The sequence below is a fragment of the Suricata suricatta genome, chromosome 1 (assembly GCF_006229205.1).
Source record: "Suricata suricatta isolate VVHF042 chromosome 1, meerkat_22Aug2017_6uvM2_HiC, whole genome shotgun sequence".
Lineage (NCBI taxonomy): Eukaryota > Metazoa > Chordata > Mammalia > Carnivora > Herpestidae > Suricata > Suricata suricatta.
The window spans coordinates 102,654,072-102,671,601 of record NC_043700.1 but is presented as its reverse complement, the minus strand read 5'-3'; the positions used below and the strand labels follow the sequence as shown (position 1 = coordinate 102,671,601).

General features: G+C 37.9%; 1 protein-coding gene across 1 annotated transcript in view; it reads left to right on the top strand.

Moving 5' to 3' along the window:
• UGT8 (UDP glycosyltransferase 8) overlaps window positions 1–17,228 on the top strand; it is an 86,640-nt gene extending 69,412 nt beyond the window's left edge. The window contains exons 3-6 of the mRNA XM_029941662.1: window positions 7,848–7,990; window positions 9,704–9,780; window positions 12,282–12,501; window positions 14,574–17,228. Of these exons, the coding sequence (XP_029797522.1) occupies window positions 7,848–7,990; window positions 9,704–9,780; window positions 12,282–12,501; window positions 14,574–14,937 (804 nt within the window). The 3' untranslated portion in view covers window positions 14,938–17,228. The remainder of the gene's footprint in view (window positions 1–7,847; window positions 7,991–9,703; window positions 9,781–12,281; window positions 12,502–14,573) is intronic.
• Window positions 17,229–17,530: the final 302 nt, after the last annotated feature.

The following is a 17,530-nucleotide window of genomic DNA, read 5'->3' as shown; positions in this document are numbered from 1 at the left end:
TTTTCATTGTTTTATGCCCAGTGGTTACTTTTCAAGGTCTTAAGAACCTTAAAAACTTAACTTTCTTCAAAGTTAAATCAAGGTTTCAAATTTTGCCTACTTTTCATTGTAACTGTAATGGCAAAAATTAAAAGACTTACGAGAAAAAAAAGATACTGTAGAATTTCAGTGGAAATGACTATATGTGTCTAGGTCTTAACCTGAATGTTCAGTGTGTTAATAAAAAAAATCATCTGCTCAGGTTTTTAAAAAGTAGAACCATCACTTTGACACCTCATTCCTCATTGTATTGCTTCTTTAGGCTAGTTATGGTGTAAGCCTTTTGGATAATTTTGGAAATCATTTGAATATTCTGAAAAACCTGCAGCTGAATTTGATACTACATGTAAAGCATTGCTTTTGTACTACTTCTCATTTGTTTGAACCAGCTTTAGCCTGAAGAATTGAAACCATGGTGAACAGAGTATAATGGAGAGAAAATTTCTCGATACATAATGACTTTTTTCTTTCCTGTTCTCAACATGGCTATTATTTCAGTCTCTATTCAGACATCCTGTCTAGGGAAAAATAGCAGTAATTTTTATTTAACAAAGCACTTTTATATATTTGATCTCATTTAATCTTCCCAATTCCGTGTGAACATTATCAGCACTTTTAGAGATGAGAAATCTGGACTTGAGAAAGAGAAAAGGCACCTTGATTGAGAGCACCCAGATAACTGAGCAACTGAGGTTTGAACCAATCCTTTGCGGATCAGATCAGCAAGACAATGGTTGGGACACTGTATTGGTAACTTCTGTATCTCCAGTGGTATTTTTTGTTGTCATTTAACAAGTCTTGGTTAACTATCTTAGCAGTAGCTAGCGGCCAACTGTGATGCCCCACGATGCTTTCTAATGTTCATTAAAAAGCTTTTAATAATGTTCATTATTATCTAAACTACCAAGTTTTGCAAAATGAATATTGTAATTCTCTGCAGCCCACCTCACCAAAGCGGAACGTTCTTGATGTCAGACCCTTTAAAATGAGAAAAGAGGCCTATTGATATTGGTGTTGGAAACAAGAAGAAAGGTCTCTCTTCTCCCGTCGTCCTCTCTGTGTAGGATTCTCTCACAGCCCAGGCATTTTTTGTCCCAGAATGGACAAGGCTGACAAAGGATGCAGTGTTGCTGCTTTCTCAACTGCGCAGGGCCCCGCTCAAGGCTCCTATTTTGTGGGGAGAGAAGAGAGTAGGTTTGGGTCACAGGCTGCCATCAGGACAGATGTGATATTAATTAACCACAGCAGCGCTGTTTGTCCCCAGGTCTCAGAGCAGTGAAAGGTCTTGCTCAGGGTCTCCAGGTTCTGGTGCCTCAGAATGAAGCCCAGACAGGACAGAGGTGAGCCTGCACTAGCCAGCTTCTAATTAGTTACTCTTTCCTTGATTCTGAAGTGATTATCTTTTTAAAATATGCTTTTAGGGGCACCTGGGTGGCTCAATTGGTTAAGCACCTGACTCCGGCTCAAATCATGATCTCCTGATTCCTGAGTTAGAGCCCCGCGTCAGGCCTCTGTGCTCACAGCTCAGAGCTGGAGCCTGCTTTGGATTCTGTGTCTCCCTCTGTCTGGGCTTCCCCTGCTCATGCTCTCTGTCTCAAATATAAAATAAAAACATTTAAAAAATATGTTTTTGCTTATCTGGAATTGGGTTGTGTTTTCCACTGTCCACAACTAATAGGAAGTTTCTGTTTGTTTTGGACAGGAGGCTAAGTATATAAAAAAAGGAGTCAGCCAATGATCATCTTCTCTAAATGTCTCAAGATCTTCTTTTTTCTTACCCTTCTTTTAATTTTTTTCACATCCTTCATTTCTTGGTATCCATCATGTCAAAATATTATGTATAATCATTAAAATCGTTACACTTTGAGAGTACTTGCTCTCCCAGTCAAACTCTGGCTCTCCTCTTGGTTCCGCTTCCAGCCCGTGTCCTGTGTCCCAGAGCCGGGCTCCTTCAGCCTCGCTTGTCCTGAACACGTCTTCAGGGAGGGCACAGAGGACAGTGCCTTACCCTCTCTACCGCTGAGTCAGGGCATCTGCAGAAAAGAAATCTGGCAGTACAACTAATCGTTGTGTGTCCAGGTCATGATTACAAAAAAAAGAAAGAAAAGAAATACATTAACATGCGTTGTTTCGTTATGTCAGGTATGTTATCCATATTTCCTTCTTCTCCCTTTTCCCATAAAGGACTTAAGACCATTTAACCTTGCAAAAAGATGAAGTGATTATTTTTATTGTGATGTTCTCTTCTGAAAAGCTATATATATTTACTTTATAGCAAAATCATAAGTATCTAAATGACTGTTTTAATCATATAGGAATAGAAATATTCATAGCAATATAATGAGGGAGCTCCTTTGTATACTGCTGATCCCCTGCTTAACGTTTGATCCACTATTGTGATAATTTTGCCTTCATTAGCGTTTGGAGAATGATAGAGTTCACCCCTAGACAAGGAGCAGGAGATACCCTAGCCATAGGCTGTGGGTTTGGATCCGTCAGGATGGTTGGAAGGAAGCCTGGGGAGCACTCTGCGGGGACCAGACATCCATGCCCCGTGCTCCCTGCGCCATCTAGTGGAGCCGTGTGCTGCCTGTGTGCTCGCAGAGGACCGAATGCGTTTTAACTCAGACGGTATGTGAAATGAAGTGTTCGTTCTGTAACACGTGTGCGCAAGTACCCGTAACATACAACATATGTAAGAAGTGGTACTGCTAGTAAGTGGCAGGTAATGTGTTCAGAGAGTCCTTAAAAAAGCTGCTACATACAAGAATTAACTAGTAACATCCCCAGAAGGAAAATTAATGGGAGGAATCTAACACTGCAGATATGAAAATGTATTATAAAATAGTAATTAATACAACTCTGCGCTGGCACAGGAATTACCAAATACATAGATCAATAGGACAGAATAGGATTCAGAAATCCACTGAGCAAGTGACATTTTACATACATGAGGACAAGGTGAAATGTGCAGTAGTGTTGAGAAGACTGGCTGTCCATTGACTATCCATTCTTTCCTCCAAAAAGAGAGCCTAGATGATGAAGGGTTAAAGTTCAAGAAATGTAACTATAAAATTACTAAAAGAAACTGGATATTTAAAAGATAATCTTAACGTGGGAAAAGTTTTCTAAATATATCAGTAGGTCCAGGGGCCATTTAGGAAAAGACGTTTTATTCTTATAACAAAACAAACCAAAAAATTGACAGAAAATTATAAAATAATAATACGTAAAAGTAAATACTGTATTCAGTTCTTTTTTTAAATTACTTTTAATGTTTATTTATTTTTCAGAGACAGAGTGTGAGTGGGGGAGGGGCAGAGAGAGACTGAGACACAGAATCCGAAGCAGGCTACAGGCTCCAAGTTGTCAGCACAGAGCCCAATGTGGGGCTTGAACTCACAAGCCATGAGATCATGACCTGAGCTAAAGTCAGACAGATTTGAATACAGAGCAGTGACTGAGCCACCCAGGTGCCCCATGTATTCAGTTCTTTTTCAAGTCAAAATAAGTTTTTGATATCATCTGAGTACTGTATAGAGACTAGAGAAAATAAGAGATAAAAACAATTTGAGTTTGCATTTCTCTGGCTAGCATGTAAGGCTAAGCATCTTTCCATGTAAATGCCTTTTGCTTTCCTTCTGTGAAATGGGTGTTTCCTGAAGTTGTGGAAGTTCTTTTTCTCATTATTTTGTTTTTGATATCAGTCTTTTATTATGTATATTGAAACTATTTTTGCAAATTATTGATGATGATGATGATGATGATGATTTTTTAAAGTGTCATTTACCCTCTGGAAGTTTCATTGCTCTGTATTCATATCTGTCAGTATTTTCTTTATGACTTCAGGGATTTGTGACTGGACCCAGGAAGGCCTTCCTCACCCAGAGTGAAATTAACTTTGTGGGAGTTTTTTCAAGTGCTTCATATATTTTCATTTAAATGGACTTTTTAATTCTTCCATAATTTATTTCAGTGGAGGGATCTGACCTCATTGTTTCTAAGTGGGCAGTGGGTGAGGAGGCTGTTCAGTTCTGTGCACAGCAGCCTGACGCTGCCAGCCATGCCCACTGCTCGCTCTTCTAAAACCGAGCATCTCCTGGAGATGGCTGTAAATTCTAGAGTACATTTTAATATCTAGAAGGAAAACTTCCTTTCCCTGTTCATTTTCAAAATCTTCTTGGCCTTTCTTATACATTTTTTTTTCCAGAATAATTTTGGACTCAGCTCTAGTTTCATAGCGGTCCTCTTGGAAGGTAGGCTGGGAATGCATTGAACATAATTTTATTAAAAAAATGTCTTCTCCATAACATTGATATTTCCTTCCTGGCACATGTTGAATCTCTCCACTTATTCAGTTTTCCTTTTTTGTTTTTCAGCAAATTTTTCTTCATGTAGGTCTTGTACATTGTGTTAGGTTTATTCTACTCTTAGGTATGATGTTTCTTGATACAGTAGATGAGGTTTTTTTTTTTTAACTCTAATTTTTTAATTTCAGGGGGCAGGAACATTTTAAAGTACCTTTATCTTTAACAGTGTTAAATTTCTGAAATTGTTTTTTTTCTTTTTTACAGTAAACACATTTATTGTAAAGATTATTATTTTTTAAAAGAGTTGTTGTCAAATCGATTTGTACTTTATAATTGGTAGGGCCTTAAATTCCAGAAAATACTGTCTATGTCTACAGAGGCAAGATGCCCCCTGGGGACTCTCAGCCCTTGGAGAGCCAGGCATACCTTTCTTGAGGCTCCGGTTTCAAAGCCTCCACCATGAGCCCAGCACATTCAGGATCTCTGCAGCCTCTGGCTCCTTCAGCTCTTCATGCCTAAACATCACCCTCATTAGCCAAACCCAAACCTCAACTGATGGTTTGTGGGCACATTTAATGTTTTAGGTTTCCACAGAACATCAGTCACACACAAACGTTTTGTGAATTTAGACTGAAGATGGGAGATCCAGGGGGGAGCTGGTTGTGTCCAGGAGCCCAGTGTCAGGCTCACTGTTCCTGGACCTCTGACCTTTCACTTCCCCTCTTCCTTCAGCCCTTGGGAATAGCAGTTTGGAAGGCACCTGGAAGCCTCATTCTAAGCCAAGTGGAGTATTATCTTCTAGAAATGCTGAGTGCTTTTCCTGCAGGGAACTCTGAGTGAATTTAAATTTTTCCTACTTTGTTTCCTATCAATAAAGTTAAATACTTGAATCGTAAATGTATTGTAATTGGTTAATGAGTATGGTTAGAAAAACTCTGTAAATGCATTACTCTGGTTAATGGATTTTATTTTATATCACATAGAACAAAAAACAAATAACTGAAGCGTTTATTGCACAGAGTCTGTTGAAATTCAAAGACCTTTTAAGTCCTTGGGAAACATAATTTAAATAACACTATTACTGTAAGTCTTAGTATATTTGAATGTAAGCTTCTTTTTTTTTTTAATGGCATTGACCCTGAAATTTTAATCTTTAGAGAATTGGGTTGTAGATGATAAAGTGCTGGAAGAGAAACCATAGGGCTAAAACATAGTTTTCAAGTCATTCTACCATGCAGCATTTGTATTTGTTTTAAGTACATCCGGCTTAGGACTGGATCTAAAATGAAAATTTTAAATCAGTTTGCTCTTGTGTCTTCCCTCGAATCCACAGATAGCACTGTTATATTTTCAGCACATGTGCTGCTCTTGGTAAAGGGAGTGGAATACAAATTGAAAACTTTATTTTTCTTTTAATTTTTCTTAATGTTTTTTTATTTATTTTTGAGAGACAGAGAGAGACTGTGCGAGCAGGGGAGGGTCAGAGAGAGAGGGAGACACAGAATCTGAAGCAGGCTCCAGGCTCTGAGCTAGCTGTCAGCACAGAGCCTGATGCGGGGCTCGAACCCACGAACCGCGAGATCATGACCTGAGCTGAAGTCGGATACTTAACGGACTGAGCCACCCAGGCGCCCCTGTTTTTATCTTAAAGCTGTCTTTTTTAAAAAAAATTTTTCAGTGTTTATTTCTTTTTGAGAGAGAGAGAGAGAGACAGGGGCTCAAACTCACAAACTGGACGCTTAACCAACTGAGCCACCCAGGCACCCCATAAATTGAAAACTTTAATAATTACAGCTTGTTTTACTCAGGAGCTAGAAAGGTGTGCCCCCATCCATCTTCATCCCAGTTACCTGGTGACGCTATTCACTAACTCATTTTGGGCATGAAATGTGACTCCCTTTTCCCTGTTAAGAAAGAGTTCAATAGAGCTGTTAATACAGATCTCATTAAGTGATTTTAAACAAAGGGGAGAAAAAAACAAGGAAAGGAAGACATAAAGGGGTGTGGTGTTCTATATAAATACTTTTTGCTTTGAGGACACAGTGATGTCATTGTGATGATACTTCTTACCTTGCCGTTAACTCCCAACTGCAAATCAGGGTGTGCCAGAAAGTGTTGTGAAATGCAAAGAGCCTCGGTGACACCGTGTAATTCATTCACCCCGAATGAGAGACCTGCAGGGTCTGTGAGATGGAACCCTGCCGGCTCACTCTGCATATGATGAATACAGAGTGGGTCTGGCCTGTCCTCGTGCCTGTATTATGGCAAAGGTGTTGTATATGGACAGCACATTTGTTTTCCTCACAGTGCTGTGGTTCTGTTAGTTTTCATATGGGAAAGTGACGCTTGGTGTCTTCGACAAAGACTTATTCAAAGGGATAACTTATCTTAAACACAAGTTTGTGCCTACAGAATAAAACAAAGCAAGGACGGTATCCCTTAAAACTGACTGCTTTCATATTCAGTGCAATTCAACCATACTGGCAACACTTTGTTAATGTGTCTTCCTCCAAAATGAGTGATTCCTGCAATGTTAGAATTGTCCCTGCTTAACATTGGATCTGCTGTGGCCCAGCACATGTTGGGTGTTGAAGGACACATCTGAGGATTTAGCATTTTTCCACACAATGAGGGAGACTAGCAACCACTGAGTATCTCCAGAACCCAGGATGCCTCACGATAGCACATATGTGATCTGTGTTCTGTGTGAGTTGCAGAAATACTTAGAGAAGTAGTAAAGCTCATTAGGCCTATGGATCTTTTCCTTCTCTTTCTTATCATATAATACAGTATGACTCTTCAGAGATGAAAATTACCAAGTGTAGACCAAATGGAGTAGAATATAAATTGAAAGCTCTAATAATTGTTTTACAATTATTTTACAGCTCACTCATTTTATTTTTAATGTTGAGTTATTTTTGAGAGAGAGGGAGCATGAGCAGGGGATGGGCAGAGAGAAAGGGAAACACAGACTCTGAAGCAGGCTCTGTCAGCACAGAGCCTAATGTGGGGCTCGAATTCAGGAGCCCTGAGATCATGACCTGAGCCAAAGTCAGTCTCTTAACCAACTGAGCCACCCAGGCGCCCCGAAGTTAGCCCATTCCTAAAATAAAATCTTCCTGGGCGGGGGTGGTCATTAATGTTTTTGTTATATGTCCAGTCCACATCTTCCACTTGTACCCTCATACAGATTTATCCCTGACCATGTTTAAAACGTGAGTTTTAATTTTTGACTGAGATCTAAGGCCTTTAGCTACTGATTTTCTGTTGTTGTTATTTGTTTGTCTTATCAAATTAACTGTCCGCCCTCCTTATTTTTGTTAGCGTTGTCAGATGAAATACCTTAAACAAAAACAGTTATTTAAAGGAAAGTTTTGTATCCTCTACTTCTTAATTAGGAAAATTACCTGAAGGCTTTTTAAACACCGGGCTGTTGATAATGCTCATTATGAACTATATTGGCCTTTCAGAAATTAACTTTTGCATTTTGATTTATAGGATCTCCAAAGGTGGGTAAATGGTGCTAATGAACATGGCTTTGTCCTGGTATCTTTCGGAGCTGGTGTCAAGTACCTCTCAGAAGACATTGCTAACAAACTGGCTGGAGCTCTGGGGAGATTGCCCCAAAAAGTGATTTGGAGGTAAGGTAATAAAACCAATTGTTTCTTCACTGTGGAATTTTGTTAGCCCCTCACATAGCTTGCAGGGCCCTGTAAAGCACAGCACACTGTTCCCCGACAAGACTAGCAGAAGCCCCTGACTTTTCATTTTTGTTTCTTAGTGTATTGAAAGCTAGGGACTAATTTATAAGACTCTGTGGTGGATAAAGAAAGAGATATAGCATAGAAAGAAACTATGATGCAGGGGCACCTGGGTGGCTCATGGGATTAAGTGTCTAAGTCAATTTTGGGTCAGGTCACGATCTCACGGTTTGTGAGAGTGAGCCTCACATTGGGTTCTCTGCTGACAGCATGGAGTCTGCTGGGAAATCCTTTCCCATCTCTCTGCCCCTCCCCCACTCACTCTTCATCTCTCTCTCTCTCTCTCTCTCTCAAAATAAATTTAAAAAAACATTAAAGAATCTTTAAGAGAAAAGAAAACACGATGCAGAATGATTTATCCTTGTATCAAATATATCCTTCAGCTTTACATCCTTATTTGCCCTTCTGTTAGTGTCATTTAAAAAATTGTTGTAATTCCATGCATTTCTATATACCTTCTACACACCTGCAAATCAATGTTGAAATGAGGTAGAAAATGATAGATGAATGAATAAATAGGTGAAATATTTCATGGAAACTTTTGGCCTTTAAAAATGCTTTTTACTTCTTTTATCCAAAAAAATCCGGCTCTAAAAGCCCAATAACTTGCCAGTTAATGCTGGTTAAAACAGATCCATAGATTTTGAAACAGATGCGTAGATTTCTCCGGCTTCCTTTGGGAGGCGCTGCCAACCAGTGTCTGTGTCAGCCCACCATGTAACAATCGCACGTGAACACTATTTACTTCATATTTATTTAGCACCTGCCACTGTCGCTGGGTTCTGGGGCTACAGCAGCGAGCATCGGCCCCCAGGTCTCAAGCCATTACAAGTAGGGTCTGAGTTATAATGGGTTTTTCCTTTATAACAACCGTGTAAGGATTAGCTCCCACTTTTCCTGGCAGAGCTTTGAAATGGATACATATATTATTCCAACTGCTTAGGACTTTTTCCTTTGGATGCCACATCTGTTGCATTTCCTCTATCAGGCTTAGCCCAGAAAGCACCCTTCCGCTTCGTCTGCTCAGTTCAGACTCTGCCATTTTCTCAGTGGTTAAGTGTGTTCATGGTTTATCGTTCAGAGATCAAGGCACAGAACAACTTAATTTTAAACTTTGCCCCACAGAGCTCTTGTCACTGGGGCCAAGCTGGAGAAGAGTACTTTGTGCTTTCTTTGAATTCTCGCACCTTCCCTGAGGCTCCATGTGTCAAAGACTGGAGCCATCGACTGCTTAGTGGTGGCCTTCCCGCCTTTTTCATGTTTCTCTTTCTCAGTTCTGATGGAGAGCGACTTTCTAGCTCAGGTTTATTTATGTGCTTCCGCCCTCCTGCCCCCATCTCTGTGATGGGGTGAGAAGAGCAGAAGGAAAATAGGTCTCAGTGTAAGCAAACTTTTTTATTTCTCTCACAGTCAATGAAAATGTGAAAAAGAAACTTCAGCAGAATTTTGTTGTTACTAAAGCATGGTTTCCTTCTTAAGATATCAACAAAAGATCATTTAGCATTTGTTTTAAATCTAATAATTTAAGCACAGAGTCCCTACCAGGAATAAATTTTGATTTTTGAAATATTCACTGTCTGATGTACATTTTAGGTTTTCTGGAACCAAACCAAAGAATCTAGGAAACAACACTAAGCTCTTGGAATGGTTGCCACAAAATGACTTGCTTGGTAAGTCAGTGACACGTGGGTACTTACTTGGCTTTTAGATTTTAATTGAGTAAGTGTGATTTTTTTATTTGCACGGTTTACACAATATGTGTATAGTTTATGATAGAGTCACTAGATTACCTAGTATCTCATGTTAGATTTCAAACCAACGAATCAAATCTTTCTTTATTGGAAAATAATTTGTAAAGTACAATCATTTGGGTCTCTATAAATTAAGTTTTTAGATCAGCCACCAGTTTTAATTTTCTGGAAAATAAATTTAATAAGGTATATAAACTAGCAGTGAATAAAGTCATACCTGATTAGACCAATCAACTAAAGGTAGTAAAATTAAAACAGTGAAAATGTAGATTTATGTTATACTTTTATTACAGATCTATCTTATTACCGAGAAAAATTCAAACTTATTCATTTGTTTGAAATTAAAGAGAAGAAGGTCAAGAAAACAGTTAATTTATCTTTTTTTGGTTCAGCTGTTCAGATTTCCCCTTAAGTCATCAGACATTTTTTAAACACTTTTTATTTATTTGTTTAAATTATGGTTCTTAACTAAAAATTAAAATAACAATTATATGCATTTGTCTTATGATATTTGATCTAAAAAATTTTAACTCATTTTGTTGTGTTCAGTAAGCATTGATAGTAAAACCATAAAGTAATTTCATTAATTTCTAGGAAAACGTGATGCTGTATTATCCTTTAAGATATTAAGGAAATTATAAAAATGTTATTGATTTGACTATATTGACATCATTTGTTCAACAATACTAAAATCTAACAGATTATGTAAGTGACTTTAAATTTTAAATTATATTATTAAAAATAGGCTTTTGAAAAGTATTTTTTAGACACTAAAATGACCATCCTAAAAACCAGCAAATTGAATTTTGTAACTAAAATGCAGTGAGGCAAATTCTCTTTATATATATAATTCCTTTTCATCTAGTTCTTTATCTATGTTATTCTATAAATGACAAAATTGAATAAGAAACAGGGCAGTTTACCTTTCTTAATATTTGTATTTTTTTATGTCTTTACTATTATGGCATCAGGTTCCATAGAAGGTAGGAAGAAGCAGGAAATTTAAATAAGATAACCTGGACTACAGCTGTTGCAGTGCAACGGTGTGATGCTGCTCTCTGCAAACACCTACACTGTTAGCATGTTTTTTCTGAGAGGCTGTGCAGCAAGGTGTAGCTACTCAGTGGTGCACCCCCAGTGGCCCTCCTCAAGTTCATAGCTCCTCTCTGTTCCTCAGAATCTCAGTTCTCTGCCTTTGCCAAGATTAGTGTCTAGGCTTGACTTTGTGGGTCCACTATTGGCTTCTAACAATGATCAGAAGGTTCTTCCAGGATAAGAAGTAGGAACCCCACCACTATCCTTCCCCTTTCTTCTTCCATACTATCCCCTGTCCTCCACACACTTGCCCTGCTTTATTTTTCACTGCTGAGCTTGGTGGTAAGGTTAGATTCACAGAAAAGGTTTGCATTGAGAGGGCAGATCCATTGGGTGGGCTGAGTTGAGAAGCCACTTGTAGGTGACAGTGAGTAACCCTGCTAGATGTTGGGTGGAGAGTCACTACACCCCACTGAGACCAAGGTCCTACACACCATTTTGTAGCTGGTGTGTGTATATTTAAGAGACTCATGTTTCTGCAAGCTGTAATTCCTTTCTGGCCACAGCATACATTTCCTAAGTGCAGTGTTTCTTTGTCCTACGCTTATATAAGGTTTTCAGTCCCTTTTATGAAATATTGGCTTCTCACGAGGAGATCTGGGTTTTGAAATGCCTCATTAATTTTGATAAATTATCTTCTTTTATCCCCTTGACAACTAGATGTTACATGATGTTCCATCTCTTACAACTAATTTTTATGTGTCAGTCCCTACTTGTTTATATACCTAAACTGTAAAATTGGACCCTAAAATTGTGAAGCCCAGAGCTGACATGACTTGAATGTTGTAAATACTTTGTACTGTGCAGTGATCCTCCTTGGATAAGCACATAAACTCTGCCTGGGCTTTAGGAATCTAGCCCCACATTTTACCCTTATTTTTTACAAGATGTGTTTACTTTAAGATAATGCCTGAGGGATCCAGAAGTAGATGTCTCTTTATAGTAGAAGGTGGTCACACCCTGGTATTTTTGGCATTTTTTTGCTTTTATTAACTTCTTATTTATTATTGTCCTTTTAAACAGATGTTGCCAGTCGGCCGATATTTGTGTTTGGGGGGAAGTTGTAATATACTCCATATAGCTATAGATTTTAAATGCATAAATTTAAAACTGGCTCTTAATTGATATATACAAATCAGTTCACTATTTATATAAGAAGCATTTTAATTGATGGAAAGCAGGAATCAGAGAAACTATGCCTTTAAAAACTCTGCATCTAAAATATATATTTAGTATAGTGTTGACTTTTAAGGGATTTCTGGAAATCTCTTCTTGAGAGCAATATACAACACTCTAAGTTGTTTTCTTTTTTAATCCTTCTTTAGGGCATTCTAATATTAAAGCCTTCCTGAGCCACGGTGGTTTGAATAGTATTTTTGAAACTATGTATCATGGTGTGCCTGTGGTGGGAATCCCACTTTTTGGAGACCACTATGATACTATGACCCGGGTCCAGGCAAAAGGCATGGGGATACTGCTAGAATGGAAGACAGTTACTGAAGGAGAACTCCACGAAGCACTGGTACAAGTTATCAATAATCCCAGGTGAGTGTTCAATTAACATGAGAGCAGATGAAATATACATACCATGGCACATTGTCAATAACCAGTTATTGCCAAGAAGTTGTCAATAAACCAATTATAGGAACATCCTTTAGATTCTTGTGTCTAAACCCTTGTGCATGTTTTCTATCATTTTAAAAATAAAAAATGGCTCACTCTGTGTGTGTGTGTGTGTGTGGGTGTGTGTGTGTGTGTGTGTGTCACTGTTTTCATTATTCACATTATAAAGATGAGGCACTTGAAACTCATAGAGCTTAAGTAATTTGCCCATAGTTGCGCTAAGCTGTTAGAGTAGATATTTGAACCAGATTCCAGAGCTGGTGCTCTTTGTATTGCCCAGCTGGTGCTGGGGTTCCCCAGGACTGAAACACAGATTTGTTTACACAGGTGCATAACTAATCAGAATATTTTTTAAATTTCTATTTCTTGAGTGAACCCAATTAACCACTGAGTCTCAAAGGGTCTGGAGAGCTGACCTGTGTGTTTTAAAACAAAGAGGCAGTTTTCCCCAGTTTTTCATGACATTTCATTGATCTTGCATTTCAAATGGCAGTAATATTTGGAGGACAGTAAGCTTTTTCTATTTATACCTGGTGGATATGGCTCACCACTGGATGGAGAAACATTATGATGTTCTATGAAACAGCCAATAATAGGAAAAATTCTCTCATTTAAAATGATGCAGCTTTCATATAAGAGGCTGGGTTCAAGTGCACTAAGTGTGCTGCCTTATGTGGGTTCAGAGGCAGCCTCCGTGCCCTGACCTCTTAAAGGATCCAGTGTCTTGGTCACAACTCTGGCATTTGGAGCAATATGTTATAAGACCTGGGGTGCCTGAGTATGGAGGTCCCTTTGTCTGTTTTCTGTAGCTCTTCTTTTAAAGTTGAGTATTTTTCAAGACATGTTTTTGTGGAAAATGATATATGTCTTTCAGGATTTTTAAGAAAGGTTTGTAAAAATGCAGCCTTAAAGCAGAGTTTATGGGGGGATAGTTGCAGAGCTACTGAGATTGGATTTGTTCCACAGAAAACAGCAAAAAGGTGGATTGTCCACATGCTGTCATTCTGTCAGTGTTCGTTGAGATATAAACAGGGCCTAATCAGAGGCCACACTGTAGTTGTAGGTCTCATTGCGATGAAATCCCAGCCATGCAATCTTCATGATCTGTAAGTACTCTGATTTCAGAATATTGACCATTTTAGAGGGTATTTTCATTATACATAGATACATACATGCATATATGTGCACTGTGTATAATGTCATATATGGCTTCATGTGTTGTTTCTCAACTCCCTGTCCTCTGTTTAATAAGTGTAATATCCTCACACCGGCCCTTCATGTTATTTTAAATCAGAGGCAGATTTCAATTTTATTGCTAAAAAAGGTATTGAGACAATGTGCTGCGTTTTTCTTCATGGCTCCTTTTTAGAATCTAATAAATGTATTCCTCTTCCTGATTGAGATTCATTGGTTAATAGAATTTAAAAGCATATGGAGAGAAGAAGTATGTGTGGGCACGAAGCATGGCATAGTATAAAAAGAGCTGGATTCAGAGACAGAAAACCTGGAATCTGAATCTCAACTTTAGAATCCTAATCAGGTTGCTGAGTCTCTCTGATTTTCATCTCCCTGTTTCAAATTTATTTTATTGTCTTAGCATAAGACAATATGTTTAAAGCACTTAACACGGTGCTTGGCACGTATCAGGTGCTTAATCAAGAGAAGTTATGGGGTGCCTGGATGGCTCGGTCAGTTAAGCATCCAACTTTGGCTCTCAGGTCGTGATCTCATGGTTCATGGGTTTGAGCCCTACATTGGGCTCTGTGCTGGCAGCTCAGAGCCTGGAGCCTGCTTCCGATTCTGTGTCTCCCTCTCTCTCCGACCCTCCCCTTCTTGTGCTGTTTCTCTCTGTCCCTCAAAAATAAATAAAAAACATTAAAAAAAGAAAATTGGCTTTTATTATTTTCCTCATTTTTATACTGAGAAAGTCTAAATAAAAATATATTGAATCTTGTATCTCGATAATCATTCTGTGTTCTCCCCCCACTCCATAGCTACCGTCAGAGGGCCCAGAAGCTTTCAGAAATCCACAAGGATCAACCCGGTCACCCTGTCAATCGGACTGTCTATTGGATAGATTACATTCTTCGTCACAATGGAGCCCATCACCTACGTGCCGCTGTCCATCAAATCTCTTTCTGTCAGTATTTTTTACTGGATATTGCCTTTGTGCTTTTGCTTGGTGCTGCCTTGTTCTACTTCTTCTTGTCCTGGGTGACAAAATTTATCTACAGAAAAATCAGAAGTTTGTGGTTTAGAAATAAGCACAGCACAGTCAATGGACACTACCATAATGGAATCCTCAATGGCAAGTACAAAAGAAATGGCCATATTAAACATGAGAAGAAGGTGAAATGAGCCAACAGCCCATGTGTTAGTAACCAGCCTGATCAGTCACTGGGTTTTTACTGCTATAATTTAGTCTAACAATTACTAAAAGCAAAATGTCAGTAAACAATTCTAACACTCCCTTATCTGATCTTACTAACAGAATTCTGTGGAATTAAGATGGCTGTAAAAAGCACAAACCTAAAATGCAAAAATATATTTTATTCGAATACTGATACAGAGAGTTTGGACACTGAACCTTTTAGAAGCCTTAATTATTTAAATCAATTAAGTGGCCATGTCAGACCTTAGTTTAGAATTTTGATATGTGCGTGTCCCAGATGAGGAATGGTTTCTTTTCTCTTAAAAAGATTTGTTTGTTCGTGTGCATGTGTGTATGGGTGTGTGTTCCTAGTTAAGGGAATTTTTAACTGGCTGCTTGGTATATTTGTTGAAGGTACAACACAGTCAAGAATGAAATAGAAAGACAGGATCCAAATGTTTCTTTTCTAGAATTTAATATATGTGAACCCAGAACATTACCATGAAAGAACACTTTTCCCTCAAAACTGAGTGCAGTGGGAGAAAATGAAAAGATAGATGGCACCTTTTTTGTACTTTTTTGGTCTTTTGTTTGTTTCTGTTAGTTCTTTTGTTTTGTTCTGCTTTTTGCTTTTGTTTTCCTTTTCTTACAGACCGTGGGCCCTTCTGGGGGAAACATCTCGGCACTTAAGTACATGTACAAATCCACACATCGGTTGTCCCATTTTACTTTTATTCTCCCCCTACCAATAATTTGTCTCTGGAAGAATTTTATAGTCTTTTCTATTTCATTTTAGTGAGTAATATTATGTTAAATGCATAATTCAGACGAAGCAACACAGCTCTGACTTTTGTTCAAAGTACTGAAGATTATTGCTTTTATGGCATCTTTAAACAGGGCCATTATTTGAATGTTTTTGTATCTGATGGCTTTTTTATAATGTACTTTTTGAATGTTCAGGTGTTAAGGTTTCCAAAGTTTTAACTTAAAAAAATCATCTTCTTCATCCCTTTTGTTGTCTGGGCCACACAATCTGTATTACATAGGTGCCAAGAGTTAATTAAATGGAACATAGACAGTTCTCCATATTGGTACCTACTTTGAGAAGTTTGATATCTCATTAACAAATCAAACTTTACATGTTACAGGGAAGTGACAGAAATTGTATCACTTGTTTATGAAAATGAGTTTCTATTTCCGTCTTCACTTCACCCCCCCCACCTCAGTAGTGTTTTCCAGTCATTGTGGCTGACATGGAAGAGTGACAGTATTTATTCGGGAATAGGGATGCAAGTCACACACGTAAAATCAGGACCTCCCTGCTGAACCATTCACTCGTTGGCAACTATGAGTTTATTCCATGTCACTCTGTTTACTTAGCATTTGCACTACATGTTGAGTGTACGCTTTATTTATTTGTAGTTTGAAATCCCATGTCTGACGGCTGAGAGTAGAAATCTACACTTACCTAATGACATTCACTAACATGGGAAGAGTTGTGAAAATTCTAGAATGCTGTAAATCCTTGTCATACACTATGACATACAACTTCATTACACTCCCACCAGGAGCCACTCTCCTATACTTAGAAGTAATGTCACAATTAGTTTTCTCATGTACAATGCAGACAAACGTACTGCTCTCTGAATACTTGAAGAAATGGTATTATACATAGATGCCTATTAGTTATACCTTTTCACAATCTTATCATTATGTTGCCGTTAAAAGGGAAAAAAGACACAGGCAATGAGTGGTGGGATGGTAACAGGCTTAGAGTGTATGAATGAGTTGATTTTACTTTTTTGGAATTGGATGAAGTTGATAGTAGGCACTCACTGGATGATTAAGCAAAAATTAATCTCCACTGTGATAAAAACTTAAACAATAAACATGATTTAAAAATAGAGAAATGTTGTTGGAATAAAATTTTTATTCAGATTTTATTTCACAATATTATGTATATCCATTATGAACATGTTTCTAAGACATGTCTCCCAACTTTTATATGTGTATATGCGTGTAAAAAATAGTATGTTACCTGTGGGAATATTTTTATTATTATTAAACAAAGGGATTTACCTTATAAGTACATCAACATGGATCTTAAAATTATCCCAGAATTAAAAATGTTAAGTGTAGGTATTTACTGATCACTGTTGTTGTTGTTGTTGTTTTTTTCTAGGAAGCTTATTGTTAGCCAGTTTTGGTAAATAGAGTGATTTTAAATTTTCCACATTTGGGCTAGATTCTCTAATAAAGTAAAGTTTTCAAGAAGGTATTTATTCATTTGTTTTTTAAAAAGAGCCTCTGCAAATATTTTCATAGCTTGTCATCATCATATCAAATGCAAATGAGACATTGATCCATTTTTCCTCCAGAGTCATAACTTTTAATATGCCTCCAATAGACATAGGGCAGAATTTGGATGCCCAAGATCGGAGGGAGCTAACGTTTCGGTGAAAGCAATAGTTTATGACTGAAGGTAAAGCAAGCTAAAGATTCTTTCTTGAAACATAGAAACTTTGCATTATAATACAAGGACCTAGTCTCAGATTCCCAGGTACTACATTGATCATTTTC